Source organism: Bactrocera neohumeralis, chromosome 3, assembly GCF_024586455.1.
Source record: "Bactrocera neohumeralis isolate Rockhampton chromosome 3, APGP_CSIRO_Bneo_wtdbg2-racon-allhic-juicebox.fasta_v2, whole genome shotgun sequence".
Lineage (NCBI taxonomy): Eukaryota > Metazoa > Arthropoda > Insecta > Diptera > Tephritidae > Bactrocera > Bactrocera neohumeralis.
The window spans coordinates 67,531,283-67,553,325 of record NC_065920.1 but is presented as its reverse complement, the minus strand read 5'-3'; the positions used below and the strand labels follow the sequence as shown (position 1 = coordinate 67,553,325).

The 22,043-nt window shown below is 36.7% G+C and overlaps 1 protein-coding gene and 1 long non-coding RNA gene across 2 annotated transcripts in view; one reads left to right on the top strand and one right to left on the bottom strand.

The window, feature by feature from the left end:
• Positions 1-5,216, bottom strand: part of LOC126752931 (sodium/potassium-transporting ATPase subunit beta-2) — a 30,674-nt gene extending 25,458 nt beyond the window's left edge. The window contains exon 1 of the mRNA XM_050463976.1: positions 4,644-5,216. Within this exon, the coding sequence (XP_050319933.1) occupies positions 4,644-4,788 (145 nt within the window). The 5' untranslated portion in view covers positions 4,789-5,216. The remainder of the gene's footprint in view (positions 1-4,643) is intronic.
• The window catches only part of LOC126752936 (uncharacterized), a 65,086-nt gene extending 45,260 nt beyond the window's left edge, over positions 1-19,826 (top strand). Inside the window, exon 2 of the long non-coding RNA XR_007666064.1 lies at positions 19,631-19,826. This is a non-coding gene — a long non-coding RNA (uncharacterized LOC126752936). The remainder of the gene's footprint in view (positions 1-19,630) is intronic.
• Positions 19,827-22,043: the final 2,217 nt, after the last annotated feature.

The following is a 22,043-nucleotide window of genomic DNA, read 5'->3' as shown; positions in this document are numbered from 1 at the left end:
CAGCATAAAAGTATATTAGCTGCAGCACGACACATTCTATTTTAATGGGCAGAAGAATTTCTCTAGCCTATTTCCTGTTTTTATAGCTACAAACTGTATGCGAGAAAAAATGTCGAGAATCGAAAGAGACCTTTTCTATCGAAAACTTTCGTAAGTATACTGCCAGATCCCGACTATAGGGTAGATTCATAAGAACCTCTTAACCAAGATTCCGAATTTCTGACGAGCGCCTATCGCCACTGGCCTTATTATGATTGACCACGATTTCTCTTCTAATGGGCAATCCTGCACCTTTCTGGGCGATAGTTTTCTTTAGACGGAACTATTGTTGCCAGTATAGATCTGAATTAAGAGAGGAGCCGCTCACGGTTGTTTCTATAAACATGTGGTTTTCAATGGAACAATAATTTTTTACCGAGATAAGGGTGCAATTGCCGCATAAAGTTTTCGAAAATTTCGCCGGCGGCTGAGATTTTTTTCTTAAAAATAGTATTTATGTCTAAAAAAACATTAAATTGATGATTCAAATACAAATTCCATCAAACACAGTAAAACTTTTCTGACTGTCAATTCTGGCTTGGTCATCGCTTGTTTAGCATGTTTTGTAAATGTAAATATGTATATTAAGAAAATCAAATAGAAACAGAAATAAAGTTATGAAAATTTTTTTTCAATACGAGTATTTTTTTGCTTAAAACAATATTCGAAAAGCATTTCACCCACACCCTAGTATAAAAATATGTTCGCTGCCGCAATTTTCGTACTGGTTTTAACGCAACAAAATATGTCATCTGCAAAAAAATCGCGGAACAGAGCGTAGAATGCTCTCTTCATGCCTGCTACTTAAGTGCTTCAAACACAAAACCAAGCAACCGCTTATGGGAGACACGGTTGATCATTTCCATTACGAACAATAGGCAGAGGCATAACAATGAATCAACAATTATGCACACATACATGCTCACAAAAATACATACATACATACTTGTATGCGTGTGCTGTATACCTGATGGTTTTCGCAAATTTTACGCGCCCATTCTTTATTACTTCATCACTCAGTCTGTGCCTCACGAGCGTGTGTTCGCTACGCTACTCCAGCGTTTGAGCGCAAATTTGAGTTTCTTCCTGTTTTCCGGATGCGGATTTACACACACATACATACATCTAAATTGAGCGCATTGCTTTCCTATTATTAAGGGTTGCATGTCTCTGGCCGTTACTCCGGGTAAAATAATTCACGCACACACATATGTATACTGACGCTGGTTGTACTCAACCAACTCTCGCATGCAGACCGTTGTGTATCTGCGAAACCGAAACACAGTTATGCAGTTCAGGTGTGCGGAGAGTGCTGGTAAACAGCTCCGAAATATGTACCACTACTCGTAGAGTTTCTAGTATACACATAGTTCAATGCACTTAACTGTGCGTATGTTATGCACCACTGTAAATGCACTGTGAAAAATTTGCTGAGATTGCAAAAAAGAGTTGCAGCATAGGCGAAAAATAATGATTTTTGAAGTTTCGTAAACTTTATATTTTCTCACAGGTGTTATGAGACAACAATTTTTTTTAAGATTATTTTTTTTTTTGAATTTTTAGGCATTATTACTTTTAATGAAATTTTGTCCATAAATAAGTAAATACTTGTGTATTCGAATAAGATAAGCTCAAATGTATGGTTTTTGTTAATAAAAATGTCGAAATTTGTACCGTTGTTAAAACAATTACTGAGTAATGGAATTTAAGGGCCAAATCTAGAGTTACAACCTAAGGAAAATATGAATTTCCATATATTCGTACATATTTGAAGGACTCTCAGTAAATTTTTTTAAAAAAATTTAAGTTTTTTTGAGTTACACGCGATTTCTGACAACGCAAAAAAGACTTTTTCTGTCTTTGCATGAAACCTAGAATAAATTTTTTACTAAAGGGCAATCTATTTCGCGGCTCCCTACTCTTTTAAAGAAAAAACAGAGATACTTCAAAGTTAATGGGTAATGTTTATTACCATTTAAAAGAACATTCTTTGGCAAATATTTTTTGAACATAATCTCTTTGAAATGGTGGCCGCGGCTACGTGTCAGATAGTCCATACTTTGAGTCCAATTTTCGATCATTCGTTCGAGCATTTCGACAGGTAGCTGGCAAATGACAAGCGTGATGTATTGCTCCAAGACCTGAATTGAAACTGGATTATCCGCATAGACTTTAGACTTTACATATCCCCACAGGAAAAAGTGTAAATCGGTGTGATATCACACGGCATTAGATGGCCAATCGACCAAAAACGTGAAATAATCTGCTCACCTAAGTGGTCGCTCAATAAATGCATTGATTGATACGATTTGTAGGAAGTGGCGCCGCCTTGCTGAAACCAAATGTCGCCGAGATCACGAGCTTCAGATTTCAAATAGTCGGTTATCATGGCGCGATAATGGTAACCATTGATGGTTACGTTCTCACCATCTTAATTTGTAGAATAATGGACCGATAATTCCTCCAGCCCACAAACCACACCAAATCGTTCTTTTGTCAAGAGCTGCCAGAATTTTCGTAATAAGCTGAAAGGTTTGTAAACGTTGTTCAGGTTAAGTCTTTCGAAGATGAAATGCCAAATAATACCGAACAAAAATAAAATGACGGCTTAACATGACTCATGCGTCGTCTGTCAGAAAAAGGCTGTTATTTTCATCGAGTTATTGCTAAACATCACACTTAAAAGGAAATACGTAAAATCGATAAACAATAAAACTTCTGAAAAAGCCGACAGACGGATTAGGCCGAGATGGAATGCCTTATGTACATGTAGGATCGCCAAGATCATGTGGAAGTGCACCTTAGGAAAACTCGCATGCTTTTTACCCGCGCGGTTTTGAAAATTCACAACCTACGGGCATCACATGTGAGCCGGATGGGCATATGTAACGATGCCTATATCCAACACAATCTAGAATTCGTCTTAAATAGCTAGGAGCTTCGGAGTTTCAACTTAGTTCAACTTTCATAACTTTATCAAGTCGCCCTTAAAGTTCGCAAAAAGCTTTGATATTTTCTATGACGAATACTTCACCTCTAACTAACTTAAACCTCCAACTGCCTAGCCTATTGCTGAACGTTTAATCGCGAATCATATTAAATACATACACTAGAAGGAAGTACTCTTACTCATATATTCCTCGCAAAACGGCTAGGTTATGGCACTAATTACAGTTAACTCTCTGCTTTTAATTCGAAATTCGAAAAATTTAGAATAATTAACGCCGTCGTAAGGATATAAGAAAATAACTGTAAAAAATACAAATTTTCTTAAGAATGTTTCATAAAAAAGATGATCATGCAAATTTAACGACTCAGCAAATTTTTGTCGACCATAAGTATGATGTGTTAAATAGAGCATTAAATGTATTAAACACAGTCAGATAGGCATGGAGCTCTTGCTGAAATTTTTGAAATGACACAGCTTATATCGTGTTGATTTTCAGGTATTATATATAGTATCTGATATATGTTCCTGTAAAAACATCGATCAGAGTGGCATTCCAACTTTTCGATGCCTTTTTTATAAGCAATCGGACCGTTGCTTTAAAATATGCCTCACCGTCGGTAATTACTTTTCAGCGATCATTCTCTTAAGATGGAGATTTTAGGGATCAAAGTAAAACTGTTGTAGCAATTATTTTCAAATTTTAAGGAGAGGATTTGAAAAATAAATAAAATATCCGACTTTGAAAAAAAGGTCCTTCACTATTGCAGTACTTTTGGCCTACTCCGTGGATAAAATCTAAAAAAACTCTCTATTGGAACATGTTGGCCTTACGATGACCTACGATCGAAAAAATTTCAAGTCTGTAACTCAATAATATTTAAAATATCATTTTTTAGTATAATATTTTTAAAGGATAGCCTATCCAAATATGAAAAAAATTAATTAATTTTGGTCTTTGAACAGGAAAAAATCGCTGTGATTATATCCGAAGAATTACAAATTTGTCATCGGAGAATTAGCAGCTTAACTTATGTTAATTTGTCAACTTTTCATTGGCATAATAAAGCGAACAGAGCTTTTACATAATGAAATATTCATAATCGAGATGTTCAATACTCTCCTCTGAGACCATAGTTTCAACTTTTTTTGTAACGTCAGCTCGTTTTCAACAAAAATTGGTATTTATATTTAGTTTTTTCATACGATAAAAGTAAAAATATGCAAAATGTCAAGTAAATTGGCTTAAAAGAACTTGAAATATTGTGACATCCGATCAAAGAAAAAATAGTTCTGGAAAAACGTCATCAAGTTTTAATTTAATATCAACATAAATTAATATCAAAAATCAACCGAGTTGCTGGGACACTAAAACGCCTATAACTTTCAAAATGATTTGAGTTTTGTGGAATCCTTTTATGGAAATACATATTTTTGATCTCTTATATCTAACCTATCGAAATATCAAAAAACAAAAAAAAATATTAATTTTTTTTTTAACGTTTACCATTTTTATTTTGTGTTTGTGATACACAATTTTTTAGCAGTTTACTCTCAGGGTATTCAACACACCTAAGAAATCTTATTGAAGCTTTACAAATGTTGCCAGTTAGACAGTTTAGATCTCTCTCATATAATATTTATTTCTAGTACTCACCCCAACTGTCCACTGTGCGACCACAGTAAGTTTTTTCTTCAGGATCATAAATCACCTGTTTCCATGAACGCGACTTCGGGCGCTCTGGTGGACGCGAGTAGTAATGCTGGAAAGCATCGATCGATTCTTCAGCGGCTGTTGGCATACTGATAAATGAGTCTAATAGTTATCCTTGTTTAGAGAAAGTAGTTATCCTTGAGAACTTTTTTACAATCCTTTGCTTTATATCCTTTAAGGAGCAGACTCCACACGTTTTTCTTAGCACGCACGTAATTTTTCTTCAAATTTAGCTTTTATCCTGTAAGGATAATGACGCAACGCGATAAAAAATGTAGTTTACAAAACCCGTATTCACAGCGTAACGATTATGTAAGTGTTTAACGAACAAAAGCACTTACAAATTAACACTGATAATTCAGAAATCACAAAACAAGATCACAAGAGCAAGTTGACTGCCTATTCAAACTTATTGTGGCAACTCAAGAAACATTACCCGTTCGTTTGCCGACATCCGCCACAGTCTAGCAAGTGCGTGTTTCTTAGGACTCCACGCTTTAACGAATGATCACCGCATCCCAGTCTGGATTCAATCTACAGCCTCAATCTGTATTGTATTCATCCAATCAAAAACAAAATCTCTTGTTGCTCGGTGATTACGTGTGATTACCGCCACCGCCGTCACCGGTGACACTTTGCGTTCGCTGCGTTGGCGTTTACTGCGCTATGTGCGGGAATTGGGAGCTGAAGGAACAACGGTGGGACGCTGTATACTATCCAGCACTTCATTGACTTGTATGGCTGAATACGGTTTTAGGGCTGTGGGTCGAGATGGACGCCACGGTCGTGCTGCAATATAAACATATGTATATAAGTATGTTTTCGTGTCATTCACGCACACTCACTTGTGCTCAAAATTATTTTTTTTATCGCGCTTCAACAAAAGTTAAAGTGCCATTAAACTAACTAAAATATACAATTTGTATATGACATTATATAAGTATGATATACATATATATGATATGATATAGATATATATGCATGTGAGTAGCTTTGACGGCAAGCAATTTAGCTGTAAAGCTGCGCGCGTCTGTATAATGGACTGTAGATCATTCCAAACAGCAGCTTAATTCTTAATATGATCTACATAGTATATAACTGTAAAGATTTGTATGATATTAGAAGCGTGAATGAGTATTCAACGTCTGAAATGCTATGAAGATACATTATCTCTTAACTGTATGAGAATTCTTTGCTAAATCAGTGTGGCTTCAATGCCATTTTTTACTAATAAATCTTATTTTTGACTTAGTTCACTGGTTCACTGAAAGTTTTAGTTAACAGCTTGACCGCTTCTCAAGTTAGCATCCTGAATTGTCACTTCGTTTAAGTGGTTAGGCCACTAGAGTTCTAAAACAAGCCTAACTTTAACAAATTATTTTTAGAGTAAAGAAAATGATCAATTATCGAAGCACTTTTGCCAATCTAATTGAGGTATCTTGCGCTGGTTCCAAACGCATGAACCTCTACATGTGTCGAAAAAAACTTTGAACTCTTTGGATTCCGCTAGTCTTAGAACACTTGCTGTTCCACTTTTAAGTGATTTTTCTTCTTTACGGGCTTAGACACCAAGAATTCCGAGAATCGAATTCGAGGTGCCAAGTGCAGCCAAGTCCTTCTTCACCTGATCTCTCCAATGGAGGTCTTCCTCTTCCTCTGCTTCCCCTGTCGGGTACAGCGTCGAATACTTTTAGCGCTGGATGTTTTCATCCATACGGACGACTTGACCAGCTGTTTGGAGCCGCTGTCACTTTTTTCGCTGAACTACATATGTCAATATGGGTTTTATCTCGTACAGCTCATCGTTCCATCGAATACGATATTCGCCGTTGCCAAAGCGCATAAATCTTCCGCAGAACCTTTCTCTCGAAAACTCATAACGTCGACTAATCAGAAGTTGTCATTGTCCATGCTTCTGCTCCATATAGTAGGACGGGAACAATCAGTGACTTTTCTGTTCGTCGAAAGAGGACTTTACTTCTCAATTGCCCAATCAGTCCGAAGTAGCACTTGTTGGCAAGAGCTATTCAGCGTTGGATTTCGAGGCTGATATTGTTATTGCTGTTAAACCTGGTTCCAAGATAGACGAAATTATCTACGACTTCGAAGTTATGACTGTCAGCAGTGACGCTCCCTGCGGGGAGGGAGATAAGAATATTCCCGCGGTAAGGCATGCCTGTCGTATGAGGCGACTAAAATCCAAATGCACTATGTCCGACATTCACATGTCTGGTTTATTGAATGTCGGCATGGTCAGAGATTGTTTGAGAAAATTCATCGTGCTATATTGAAATACTATCCAGACCCATTTCATTGACCATTGCGATTATATAACAAACACTAAAATTGAAGAGATAACAAAAAGATCATACAGTCGGGTTTAGTTTTGGAATTTTTGGGGGCTCGACTGGCAGTAGCGCAAACAGTCGCTTGGGCTACAGGTCACACGAAAGACTAAAACATGTTACCACGGAGAGCAGCCGCCCCTGGAGTTCGCTCCAGTCTGCTCATTGGGTTTGGCCCTTTGGGGAGATTCGTGGTGGCTGTGGTTTAAACCTAAATGCAGGAAGGACTTAGTCCAATGTGGAGTCGCACTGCGGCCGGGTGCCGGACCCAGAGTACGGCAGAGGTTTTAGATGGGCCTCGCACCCGACCAAGGTGGAAAGGGAGTCCCACCAAAGTGTATGTGTGTGTGGCAGGCACTCATACCTTGGTTTTTCCAGAGTGTAGTGTGGGTGCACACACTTACGCTTTGGGGCGCTGATCAACGCATTGTTTTGATCTGTGTGTTTCTAGTAATAGAAAACACCGTGGATTTGAGCCTCCTTAGGCAGATATCCACGTTAAGCCACATTGGATTCTGTCAACAGTGACGAGGGAGACAAGTATCAAGTGCGACGACTGTTTGTTTGATGACAGGAGATATTTCGTCTTGCCCTCGTTCACTACCAGACCCACTGGCTTCGCTTCCTTAACCATTCTAGAGAAGAGGTTAAGGTCAATAATACCTTCTCTATTTAGTTTTGTAAGAAAGGGAGTCGCCTTGTCTGAAACCTCGTTTGGTATCGAACTGCTCGGAGAGGTCCTTTCCGATCCTGACGGAGCTTTTTGGTGGTGTGTGTCGGTTCTCTTTTCACGGTGCTTTTCTATAATTTGGCGCACGGTGAAAATCTGGTCAGTTGTTGATTTTCCAGGTCGATAGAACCTTATGTGCGTTGTTGAGGAGGCTTATCCTACGATAGTTGGCGCAGAGTGTTTCCTCCATAATTTTAGTATGCTCTGGGTTTCAGTCACTAGATCACCTCTATGAGTTGTACAAGAGTTTGCTCCGATCTTGAGACCCTCTGTTAGTCGTCGCATTTTTTCGTAAAATTTTCGAGCATTACTTCTGTCGGCCAGCTTGTCCAGCTACTTACTTTACTAGTCATTATTAATCAATCTTATCTGATTTGAAAGTCTAATCATTTAACGTATAAGTAATTTATTTCGATTAATAAACTTCTTAAAGAAAAAACAGAAAAGAAATGCCTCCACTGAGAAGACTTCATTTAGTTTCTATAATGGATTACTGATGATGCATCAATAACCGTTTTCGTTTTATATTTAACTAAAAGTGAAATTAAAACTTCCTTACAATATGCAAAATACTTTATAGTCAAAGCTGCGAACTCAATGCCCAATTAAGCAAATTTCGAAACGACATGTGGCATGGACCAAACAATATATGTCTGCTGTTAGCACTCACATGTGCCACATTTCAACAGATACAAATTCTTCAAATAAATACATACATGTACTATATACACACATATGTATATATATACTAATACTCATATTTTGCCACACACCGATCTCATTTGACTAAAACGACATTTACAGTTGCATTTTTTTATATGAGATAATCACTTTAGCGCAATTCATAAAGTTCAGTGTCAGAGGAAACAATATTTCATAGCTCATTTAGGTACAGATACACTAGTCGAGCGTAGGTATAAATGAACTGTAAGAACAAGATACGTAGTATATAGGAATACGCGGTTTATATGTATTCATAAGTACACAAGTCTTCTAATGTTCTAATAAAGAGTCTAAGTGGAAATGAATAAGAAGTGAAATGTCTACATAACTGAGTTCTTATTAAGATATTTGCATATGTGTGTATGTTAGTCAAAATGAAATTAATACTGAATGTCTGTCTGCTTATGCCATTGAACTAATATTTTGCACACGTTCTTTTTTCCCCAAGAAGCTGCTCATTTGTCGTAGTCGCCGATATCAGATCCCTACTGGATGAAGCTGCCACATTTACTGACCGTTCAAGTTTTGAAAACTTTTTTATTTTAAAAGTTATCTCCCTGAAATTTGACAAGGAATATTCCCCAAAACAATGTTCGAACAATATGTTCAGGTGAGACCATGACAACATATGGCTTGATTTATGATATAATGGGTTGTCAAAAAAGTCTTGCGGTATTTTTATTGAATTTTTTTTTTATTGAAATTGAAATGAATTTTTATGACTCATGCCCAGCTCTTGCCCAGCTCTTGCCGGTCTCTTTCGACCAATTCAGCGATTTTATCGCAATTTTCGACGACAGGCCTTCCGGAGCGTGGCGCATCTTCGACCACCTCTACACCAGAACGAAAACATTGAAACCATCGTTGTACGGTGGAAATGGAAACTGTATCGGGTTCATAAACTGCACAAATTTTATTGGCTTGAGATGCATTTTTGCCTTTATCGTAGTACTGTAAAATATGCCGTATTTTCTCTTTATTTTGCTCTATATATAACTCACGAACGACTTAAAAGAAACGACAATCAATCAAACAAGTGTTAGCACGTGAAATGAGCTTTACCAAAAGGTATAGATAGCATGACCCGATGTGACGAAGAAAACTAGAACTACCCGCTTTCAGCGCCAACTAGCGAAAATACCGCAAGACTTTTTTGACAAACTAATATAATAGGAAAGACGACATTGACACAGTTCAGCGAATTAAAAGACGCTACGCTGGCTAGGTCATGATATCCGAATGGACGAAAACACTCCAGCTCTGAAAGTATTCGACGCTGTACCCGCCGGGGGAAGCAGAGGAAGAGGAACCCCTCCACTCCGTTGGAAGGACCAGGTGGAGAAGGACCTGGCTACGTTTTGAATATCCAATTGGCGCCACGTAGCGAAAGGAAGAAACGACAGGCGCGCTGTTGTTAACTCGGCTATAATCGCGTAAGCGATGTCAACGCCAATTAAGAAGAAGAAGAATAGGAAAGTTTGTATAGCAGTTATATGTTGAAATGATATCCTAATGTCTGTTTGTCTCAAATCCAAATTACAACTTTTGTATTTTCCACCCAAGGGATTGATTGTGGCATAGGCTTATGGAATTCTGCACTTTCTTTGGAGAGATCATACTTTAAATTCTGTTTCCATTTAGAAGTAATAGGCTTCCCAAAGATACGTGTGATACTCGTATAATAACCAGAAACTGATATTATGCTACTTTGCCATTTTGCTTATCTAGCCTTATTAGAAACGTCTTTCTTTAAAGATTTGTAATAACTGAAGCAAAACACTGAACTATAATCGTCCTACTTAATAAGAGAAATATCTGTACGAAAAGCTATGATACATATGAACATAAGATTTATTAAAAGATTTATAAGCATCTTACTAGAATGAAACCTAAGCCAACTTAGTCCGAGCCTACTTAAGACGTAGGTTTCCTTTTATATTTTGGGATTTGGCAACCTTAAAGTTTGACGTTTTTGATACTATACATACTCAGAATGTTTTGACATACGAGCGCTATTAATTTCGGCCGTGCTTCGATGAACCTAAGTCAATTTTTGGCGATGAAGCTCAGCCAAGGACCAGGGTTTATCGATGGTATGGTGAATTCAATCGTAAAGGTCGTCCAAATCAGTTATTGCTCCGGAAACTATTGACTCTGTAACCTACTAACATTTCTAGATCGTCATTTGAACTATCGTGAGATAAGAGACAACTAAGTATAAGCTTAATAGAACCAGCTTATATTCAATATTGCTTGTACATTTGACTATAAAAAGTATTTGTTCACGCACAAGAACAGGTTCGTGTCGATGGGTTGAGAGAATTGTTAACAAATACGATAGCGATGCTTCGAAACACGTCTATGCAATCGTGACAGATGATGAAACATGGACTTATGTTTACGTGCCCGAAAGTAAATAGCAATCGACTGTATGGTTGTTTCAAGATGGGCCGAATCTAATAAAAATTGTTCACGTACGAAGCACTTGAAAGCAACTGGTTGCCTGTTTGTCTGGAAAAATTGAACATGTCGCAACCATACCACAGAACAATCCAGAACAATAAATTCTGAGGGGTACACAATAACTTGTTTGCTAGTTGCCTTTCAATAAATTAGGAAAACCAAGCGCCGAAGAGGGATCACTCTTCACCACCACAGTAGGAGTACTCGCACTTCGACTGAAACAATTTCGTTTTTGAGCACTCAAAATATTGATATAATGAGTCATCCACTGTATAGTCCTGACTAGGCACCGAATGACTGCTTTTAATTCCCGTACGTAAAAGATAAACTAATGGATCAACATATTCGACACCGGAACAGGCGGTTGATGCGTTCAAAACGCATGTTTTGGTGAAACCTCAAAAGAGTTGCAAAATAGCTTTGATAATAGGTTCAAACGCATTCAAAATTATATATGTATGTAGATCTTAGTGGAAAATATTTTAAAAAAGGATAAAGTGATTCTCGATGATTAAAATTTTCTTTTGTTCGCTAATCCCGAAATATAAAAGTGGCCTACATATTCGCAAACTAGTTTTTTTAGAAATCTATCTAAAAGTTATGCATGTTCTTTTCTCCTCAAGAAGCTGCTCATTTGACGGAATCGCCGATATCCGACCATTATATCATATAGCTGCTATATAAACTGGCTGATCAAACTCGAGTTGTTGTATGGTAGACTTTTTTATTTAACAAGGTATCGTCATGAAGTTTAGCATATATTATAATTGAGGGCATTGCTACAATGTCAAATGAAAGCGTTCAGATCAGACTATTATAGCGCACATGTGGCTGCCATACAAACTGATCAGTCAAATTCAAGTGCTGCTGGGAATATTTTATATTTGTGAAGGATATTATAATTTCAGTTAAAGTTTTTTCTTGATTTAATTTTCTAGTATCTCTCTAAGAACTTTTTTTCGTAGATTATACCGTTGCTTTGAACAACAGACCAAGCCAAATTTCAAGAAGATACCTCATGTTTTCTCTTGCATTTTTGACTGTCTTTTGTCCATTCTTATTTACTCTATAATATAATTTTTTCCGCATTTCCTCAACTCGTGAGAAAAAACTAATATACCCGTAAATATTTACTTTTCACACACTTTAGTTTAGCGCTAATTGCCCACTTTGACAAATCAGTGCACCCGAAATCGGAAGCAACGATTCATTCAATGATAAATTACAAAAGCTGTTTTAAAATCACACTATGCCGTATCTACACTCAAACATACACCGGTGCCAACAAAAGAAAGCGAAATTCCCAATCAAATCAAATCAAATGAAAATCAATCGATCGGAATCATTGCAAAAGTGAATTTTAGCTGAAAGCACGGCGCGCATTTGAATGACGGCGCGGCATTGGCGGGTGCGCAGATGCAAATGACTATGAGGTGCGGTGCGGAGGGAGGATGAGGAAGCAACAGTGAACACTGTGATACAAGTCAACGAATATGTCTATCTCGAGGCAGGATGTTGCTCATACGTCTAGAACGCTGACTAGCAAAGGCCAAGCAGCAGTGTGAGGTAAGCGGTGGATCAGCGGTTCAGTAGTTGTGTGGGCGTAGAGCTTGTGAGTCGCTAATTGTAGAATTGTGTTTTTTTTTATCGATATGTATGTATTTCGTTGTGATATGTACATTTCTGTATGTGTGTGTTTGTTTGGCGTTTGTCCGCGCTCTTTCTTTTATGCTCGCATAGAGTCAATCAACGATTTCCTGTGCGCCGCGAGTCTACTGCGCCACATTAGATGCCGCGCGCCACCGCAATTGCACACACACACACATGTGTATAGATTAAACACATATACTATACGGAATTGTATTACATATGTATGCATGTATGTGTAGGCACTGTGGAGAGTGCGGTCAGCGGCCGCTGTGCTCTGTGACGTCTATGCAACGCTAGCTTATATTGTGGAAAATTTATATTGCCACAATTTGAACGCTTGAATAGTCGCCACTAGATGGTTACACACATACATATGTGTGTGTGTGTGTCTGCCAGCCGCTCGGTTGGTCAGCTATTGAATGCGCTACTAAATGCAGCCTCAAGAACAATCATCTACATGACGGGTGTAACTGTCTAACCAAAATGTTAGCGATAAAATTGTATGCTTGCAAACAAATGCAAATGCAAATTGCCGCCTGCCTCATCATGTTGTTGAGCGATTGCAACTGACTACGTCAAAGCGGTTTTTTGTCATAAAAGTTATGTACATACATAAATATATAGGTATATAGCAGAGAAATCATAATTTTTTTTTACCATTCAGATATGTTTACATACCTATGCTGCCTTACATAAACATTTGTACGTATAACATATCCCGCTGCATCGAGCACATTTCCATTCAAGTGCTCGTGCACTTAATAAAAAAGTGCTTTCACGTTGTTGATTTGTGGCGCTGTGAATGCTGCCACATACAAGTTTTTGGTATATTTGTGGTTAGTTGAGTCAAAAGTCAAAGAAATCACTCAAAAAGCGACGTTCCGACAAAGCTTCATCAAGAATGCACCACATTACAAAAGTCGATGCTATACAATTCTATAGAGATGGGCATTATTAACGTTGACACATGTAAAAAGTGTTGGGAAGTAGACATAAGAGAGGCGCTGGAACACATGCTCTGCTGATGTCTAGCTTTATCTAGGCGCTTCGCAGTTCAGTGAATTAGATGAAGTATCAGAATTTGTTATCAAGTTTCTTTCAAACTTCGCAAAAAGCCTTGACGTTCAGCGCGACGTAGTCGTCAGCTCGTATTAAGGTGTTACGTGGGTTTGAAAATTTCAAAAAATCGTTATTTTTATTTTATTAATAGTAGTTAAACAGTTTAAAATATTCTCCCGAAATTTTAAAGTGATCCGAATAAAACTCTAAGAGATAGACCCTTCGGAAGTTCTACCCATCAGGACAGGTCGGTGTAGCGCACCGACTTTAAATGCGTTTTTCTCAATGAGATTTTTTGTTCAAAGTCTGAGAAAATTAAATGAAAATTTTAATTTTTTTCAAATATGAGATTTATATATGAACTAACGGAAAAATTTAGTTTTTTTTTTTTAATTTTAGATGAACAAATAATAACTTTTGCTGTCCACGGTGGGAGCATTTTTTTGTGAGACACCCAGGGAGATGAGGTCTCAACGATGAATTTTCAACATTTTGATATCAAAATTTCAGGAGACATTGTTCAAATATGCGCCTTTTTTATGCCATATTACATTTTTCAAATATACTCCTGGCCACGCAAACCTTACCACTCAAAACTTGCAGGTGTTGTGCTTTTTGCGGTATAGAAATTTTTTATTTAAAAATAAGTTAATGACATGTTATTTATCAAAAATATTAAAAACAAAACACAATTATTCACAAAAATATAAAAAAAGACAAAGTTTAAATAAATCCCGAACGAACAAAAAGTCCGAAAAATAATTTAAGAAAGTTTAGTGGTAAGGTTTACGTGGCCACGAGTGTATATATGATTGTTTATATTAGCAAAAAATTGTGAAGATACTTTTTTTTGTACCTCTGAAACTTACCTAACCCCTTAAGAATTCTTTATCTGGCATTAGAAAGGACCTGCGACCTATGTATGGTGTGGCAGCCAGTCAATGAAACCTAACCCAATCCATATATATTATGCAATCAATTAGAAAGGAAATGTTGTATACCTTTTTCTACTTTATATTAAAAAAAAAATTATTGCAAAAGCTCCCTTGCGTGAAGATCTCGTCCAAAACGAGATATCTACCTATTCCGTCGAGAGACGCCACGTGTTCGATCATCAAAAACTCACCATTTGGCTGTAGGCGGTGGTTATAAGTTCATATTTAAAAATAATGAAGCAGACCATAATGTTATATTCCTTGTGGAACGCTACGCGGTCTTGACTAATCCCTTTTTCTTGCCTAAATTAGAGGATGTTGATGTGGACGACCGAAATCAAAGATGAAACAGTCAATTTATTAAAGAAAACTTTTGTGAGTTGATTGTACCAAAAATCATGTGATTTAACAGAGTTGCTGTATTTTTTGTGGGTTAGGTGAAATCGCCTATCTATGCACATAATACCGACACGATCGACGCCTTGGAGGAGAATATTTGGCACAATGTTGCTGACAAACTGTTCCATTCGTTGCAAGAAGTAGACGAAAATAGAGCCTATCGGCTGGAAGAGTGACTCGATACCTTTAATAGCGAGGTTACGCATTCTTTAACCTTAACCTAACCATGAACGTACGGTTAGTGTGATGGAGGATAGTAACTCTTTTAACTCCTTGGCTCACACGTTACTGTTGACAGTCATTACTTTATTGTTGTTGGCTAATTTCGTCTATCCTTGAACCAGCATTAGCACAAACAACAATGTCAGCTTCGAAATCCATTGCAACTGATGAGGCAATTGTGAGGTAAAGTCCTTTCTCGACGAACAAAGACAAAACTCTTCAAGTACTCCAGCATTCCCGCCTTGCTGTATGGTGCGGAGGCATGGACAATGTCAACATTAGGAGAGTTCAAGAGAAAGGTTTTGTGGAAGATGTATGACCCTTTTCGTTATGGTAACGGCTAATACCGCAACCGATAGAACAACAAGTTTTGTGTATATACGGCGACATTGATATAGTTCAGCGAATGCAGAGACAGCAGCCATGTTGGCTATGTCGAGATGGATGAGAACAGTCAAGCTCTGAAAGTATTAAATTCAGAGGAAGACGGATCGTTAGAAGCCTGCTGCGAATGAAACGAAAGCACCTTAACTCCCCTTACAGGGCGATTTTTTTTAATGCGAGCAATGTCGCGAGGCATTTCTAAATCCAAATGAAACCTTCAATACAATCACCAAAACCATCAAGTAACATTCTACTTGAAGCAACACAACCGATTAACATTTCTGACGGTCAAGAGCGGGCGCCCACTATAATTAATGTTCTACTAAAGGGGCTGTTGAATATCATTTGTCGGTTAAGCGCTACAACAACAACTGTTGTACGTGTACTGAATTACAATGTTACTAAATTCAAATTCAACGAAGGTAAAATTGAATTCAATGGTTTTGGTTGAACAAATCGCTTAATAAGCGCTGCACTGGATGCATTTCAATGCAACAATTTGAGTCCGCATTAAATGCGGAAATCGTTCGAAATACAACTTTCTAGGGTTTATTTAGCGAATGAAAATGTGACCTTTCGCCAATTGCATTGTTGGTGAAATTGAAATTTATGTAATTGTGTTCCACAAATTAGCAGATTAAGGGGAAATTTCGTTTTAATTGAGCGATAAAATTTGCAATCGGTGTAGATAATTAAAACGTAGTTGTTAGGTTGATGTTGTAATTTTATATATTCTTTTATTATTTAACCTTACCCACCTTCGAAAATTAATATATAACTCATAACATAATGTTATTTAATTTTGGCAGATTTTTTACCTTGAAGAGGATACATAATAATGGGTTGTCAAAAAAGTCTTGCGGTATTTTTATTGAATTTTTTTTTTTATTGAAATTGAAATGAATTTTTGATGACTCATTCCCAGCTCTTGACCGATGCTACGGCTGCTACTATGCCGGTCTCTTTCGACTAATTCAGCGATTTTATCGCAATTTTCGACGACAGGCCTTCTGGAGCGTGGCGCATCTTCGACCACCTCTACACCAGAACGAAAACGTTGAAACCATCGTTGTGCGGTGGAAATGGAAACTGTATCGGGTTCATAAGCTGCACAAATTTTAATGGCGGCTTGAGATGCATTTTTGCTTTTATCGTAGTAGTACTGTAAAATATGACGCATTTTCTCTTTATTTTGTTCCATTTTGCGACGCTATAACTTTATTTTGCGCGTCCATGTTTAAAACAGCGCCAACTAGCGAAAATACCTCAAAACTTTTTTGACAACCTATTATTAAGATTTCCACGTAGTTTGAAACACCCAGAAAGAAACGTCGGAAGCTAGCTGAGTCGATTTGTAGCTGTCCGTATGCCAGTATATACGCGAAGCAATCCTTCAGTGTTTAAGATAGGTATCGATATGAAATTTTGAACATGTTCTTTTCTCTCCAAGAAGCTGCTCATTTGTTGGAACCGCCGATATCGGACCACTATACCATATACAAAGCTTTCATACACACTGAATTAGAAGGCATAAACATTAATGTAGACGGATGAGTAAATCTTTTTTTCATGAAACGCTATTTGACCACGACCGTTTTTGCTTGATGCTTTGTTATTATTATCACTTGTAACCTTCTGCATTAGAATGGATCAATTTAATTACGACTTAGTTGCGATTTGGAGATGGAAATTCGATCCTTCAGGTTTGTTTTCTGCTTTAACTTGGATGACACCCATGCCTCGAACTCCCATTATTTAGTCGGTATCAGTTATAATATCTTTCCAGTACCCAAACAACAGGGAAAACAGGTTCTACTGCCGCACCTTGTTCGGCTGATGAAGGATAGCCTCACAATGGCGTATATCCTTGAAATATGCATTCGAGGTTTTCCATATTTCAAGGATATATATGATTTTTATATCCAAGGTAGGAAGGAAAGACTATTCAGTGGCAAAATCCTTCAGGCCAATTAGTCTAATTTCTTTTTTACTAAAAAGTATCTATTATAAAATAAATTCGAAGGCGCTGAAAACTACACTTCTGTATGTGTACCAGTATGATTACAGTTAATTTCGGAGAGAGAGTGTTCACTGGAAGGAGAGGAAGTGGCGTTATGTGCCTTTTTAACCATCGAAGGTGCTTTTGACAACAAGTCCCACAAGTACTCAGAACACTGGAGAAAAGGAATATGGCAACACCAGTGCGCAGATGTATAGAAGCTGAAACCACAGTGGTGGATACCAGGATTCTTCTACTACTACAAGAGACTGCTATCACACCTGTCATGGAGACTTGTCGTGAACGACCTACTAGTTTTGCCAACTGACAATGGGATCCACTGTGAAGGATATGCGGATGATATTGTTATTATAGCCAGAGGCGAATTCAAAGACACTCTCTGCGAGTGATTTAAACCTGGCTAAAGATTGGTGTCCCTCTAAAACGATCATCGTCCCAATTACGAGACGTAGGTTCCTGCCCGGCCTCGGGAAACTAACGCTTGGGGGAGAGAGGTCGAGATGATCACCATGGCTCTTACGCTGAATTCTCTTCTACGGTAGAAGCAGCATGTTGACCTGACCTGTTCAAAGCGATTAAAGCACTGATGTTGTGCAATCGAGCAGCTGGTAAATTTTGAGGTTGCAGGGGTTGAGGCTAAACTTCGCCAAAGAGTTCAAGATTACCCTTAGCAGCAAGGCTGAATAGAATTATTCCACACTCGAGCTACTGCTGAGGGATAGTACAATCAAGTTGTACACCGACGGTTCGAAAACGAGCTCTCTTTATCTATGAGAAGTTTTCCGATCATTTTTCAAGCAGAAGTCTTTGGTATTAGTCGGTGCGTAGAGATAAACCTCCAACGCAACCATCGCAATGAATGTGTAACCATACTTAGCGACAGTAAAGTGGCACTTAAATCAATCTCTGCCTATGATATCAAATTGCTACTGGTGCAGGAGTGTAGAGAACGGCTGAATAGTCCATATGGTTGCCCGGTCACAAAGGTATAGCCAGGAATAAACAGGCTGATGAGCTCGCTCACTTTATAGCATCCACTAACATGGTGGACCTGAACCTTTCATAGCGAAGGGTCCTCATACCACAAAGGAGCTGTTCCGCAAGGAAGAAGGTGTAGACAGGAGAGGATGCAACCCTCGTCTATATATCTATCTATCAGCTATATCTTTTAAAATAATTAAAGTTACGAAAAACTATCGAAATATGAAAAAATCGTTTATTTTTACTAAAGTAGAGGTCATCTCAACTATTATTATACCCTGAACAGGGTATATTAAGTTTGTCACGAAGTTTGTAACACCCAGAAGAAATCGTTAGAGACCATATAAAGTATATATATAAATGATCAGTATGTTGAGTTGAGTCGATTTAGCCATGTCCGTCTGTCCGTCCGTCTGTCTGTATATATACGAACTAGTCCCTCAGTTTTTAAGATATCGTTTGTCGGAACGGCCGATATCGGACCACTATAACATATAGCTGCCATACAAACTGAACGATCGGAATCAAGTTCTTGTATGGACAACTTTCACATTTGACAAGATATATTCACAAAATTTGATATAGATTATTTTTTAAGGCAACATGTAATCTATAAAAAAATTATTCAGTACGGATTACTATAGCATATAGCTTCCATACAAACTGAACACATAGTTACTAACAGAAACCCATATTACTTCGTCTCCTAAATGTACATACATATGTACATATATGGCACACAGTGACTTTAAAACTGTATCCTCCACGAAATATTTTGTTATCACTGCAGTACGTACATATATATGAAGGTATAATTCATAATTTAGTTTTGCAAAAATCAAGTTGCCTCCAGCTATCACCTGGGCGCCTGGTAGAATGACGAAAGAGCGGTTTTCAGGTGAATCTAGTTCGCTCAGTACAACAATGAATCAGTGAGAGAGTGATTATGTGTTTGTTTCTAAGACCTTCTTATGAAAAGTTATAAAATATTTATAGTATTAATTTCTATTTATTTTCAGAAAGTTATCATCTACTGTACTTTACGGACAGGTGGTCCATTAACAGGAGGACAAATTGAACAAGTTTGAAGTTGTTATAAAATATCGAAACATTCGGCAATTAATCTTTCCGGGAATTTTATTTACATACATATATCCATGTAATATACATGTAAGCAATACTAATTACTTTCAAAATAAGAATTAAATAAAAATTTACGGTGGATATTTATTGTCTACGAAGGCGCATTTTGCTTGAAACAATATATTTTTATAAAAGTCATGTGTATATTTTTACCTTCCAAGCATTTTCCTGGCTAATAAATATTTCCGAGTCACTGAGAATTGTTTACATTATTGTTTTGGCCTTCACTTTATACAATATTCTGCTGTCTGTACCCAGTACATATATATTTTCAAAGTTTACTTTACATCAAAAAACGTTTAAGTGCCACTGTAGCTCGCTCGTGTAATGCGCTATGGTTTGTGTATTCGCTATACACAGGGAACTGTCAACTGAATGCCTATTTACATTATAAATTATGTTATTTAGGCACACAGCAATGCTATCGACGCCACTGTATCTTGCGGGTTCTGTTAGGCAACATATTCTGTATTTTGCACTAATGTGGCTACTTGCTGCTGCACTTTGGTCGCTTGGTGGAATGGAACAACGGCGTCTTATGATAATTTCGCGGCAAGCTGGGCAGCTGCCGCGTCAGTGTGTGTGTGCGTTATGCACTATTACTATGTAAAATTAAATTTACTTTATCGGGTAAAAAACTCGTCCGTTGAAGGATTTCTTGCGAAAAAATAAGAGAGTTAGTAGAAAAAATAATGTAAAATTTGTAAAATAAAGAAAAATTAAAATAACTAAAGAAATAACTTACAAAAAATAACAAAAATAAAACTTAAGTTACAGAATATTAATATTATTATTTTCTTTTTTTAACTTTCAAATCGAAAACTACAAATTTTTGGAAAATATTAATTAACAAAAGTAACAAAAATATATAAAAAACTAAGAACATGTAAGGAAAAGCTAAGTTCGGGCATAACCGAAAATGTTATACTCTTGCAACTTGCTTGGATTAAAGCATTTATCCCATTATTTCCCTACGCATGAAGACTCTTTAAAATTTTTTAAACCCCAGTACATATGTACATTGACGCGTTGCTCTCAACCGTGATTGATTATTCCCTACATACAGCTAGCCTTATAAGTTGCCCATTCATTAACTTAAATCTGCCACGCCATTGCAAGTCTGGGATAATCCCGACAATCATTCTTCAGTAACTAGACTGTTAACAGACAACAAAACGTTAATTCGGCCATTGTCAAGTATTTCTTTTGCCAACCGAAGTGTCAAGCTTAAATTCTTAAAGAATAACTACTTTCAGCGTGCTAGAATTCCAGTCGCAAATAATTTGCCTTTTATTCGTGTCGCTCTTATTGTAAAATTCAGTTTTCTTCGTAAAGTAATGGCATGAACTTTTTCTGTAGTGTAGTAAAAAAAAAAGTTGAATGTGAGATGTTTTCACGAATTTCATTCAAATTCACTTATTATTTATTATGTTACGAATTTCTTGCTACCAGCATCTTTATTGATTTCTTTTTGATGGACATTCGCTGAAGCTTCTATACACATAACTTATTGTACAATATCCTTTAATCTCGTCTGTAAGTGGTTAGATTAACTTTTTGTGTCAAAAGTAGAGGCTTTGGTTCATAATCATATACCTACCTTTTGTTTCCTCTGATGAAAGAAAAAAAATATTTTTCAACTTGTTCATAACTTTTTTGCTTTATTTACTTGTAGTTTCATATACACTTAAATGCAAACATAAAAAATAACTTAAATTCAAAAAAAAAAAATAATTCTAAATGTATATTTAGGTATATAATAATATCATTTGCTTAGTATATAATATTTGTATACAATAATAGTAATAATAATCATCGTTATCTTTATCAGCAGCATTTGCTGCGCATCAAACCGCAATTTCATCACTTAATTATTAAGCTAATGTTTTGTTGTTGCTTTCTTATTTGCCATTTGCTGCGTTAATTATCTTATAACTGTATTTTTGTTTGCGGATTTAATTTTTTATAGGTATGTGCTTTTAACTTACAATATTTTATTCGTGTTTTGTTTTACTCTTATTTATTATTTTTTTATACCTTATGCGTGGTTTTATATATATTTTATATATCAGTAATATTTTCATTTCTATACTTTGTTTCTAATTTTTCTTTTGTATTAACATTTCCCATATTTTCATTTTATTTTAAACCTTTTTTTTTGGTTTTTATTGTATATTATTTTATATAAATACTAATTTCGTTTCTAACATCGTTTGTATTAGTTATTTCTGTATCTTAATTTTAATTTTTAAATTTATTTTATTTTAATTAATATATAGTATATTAATT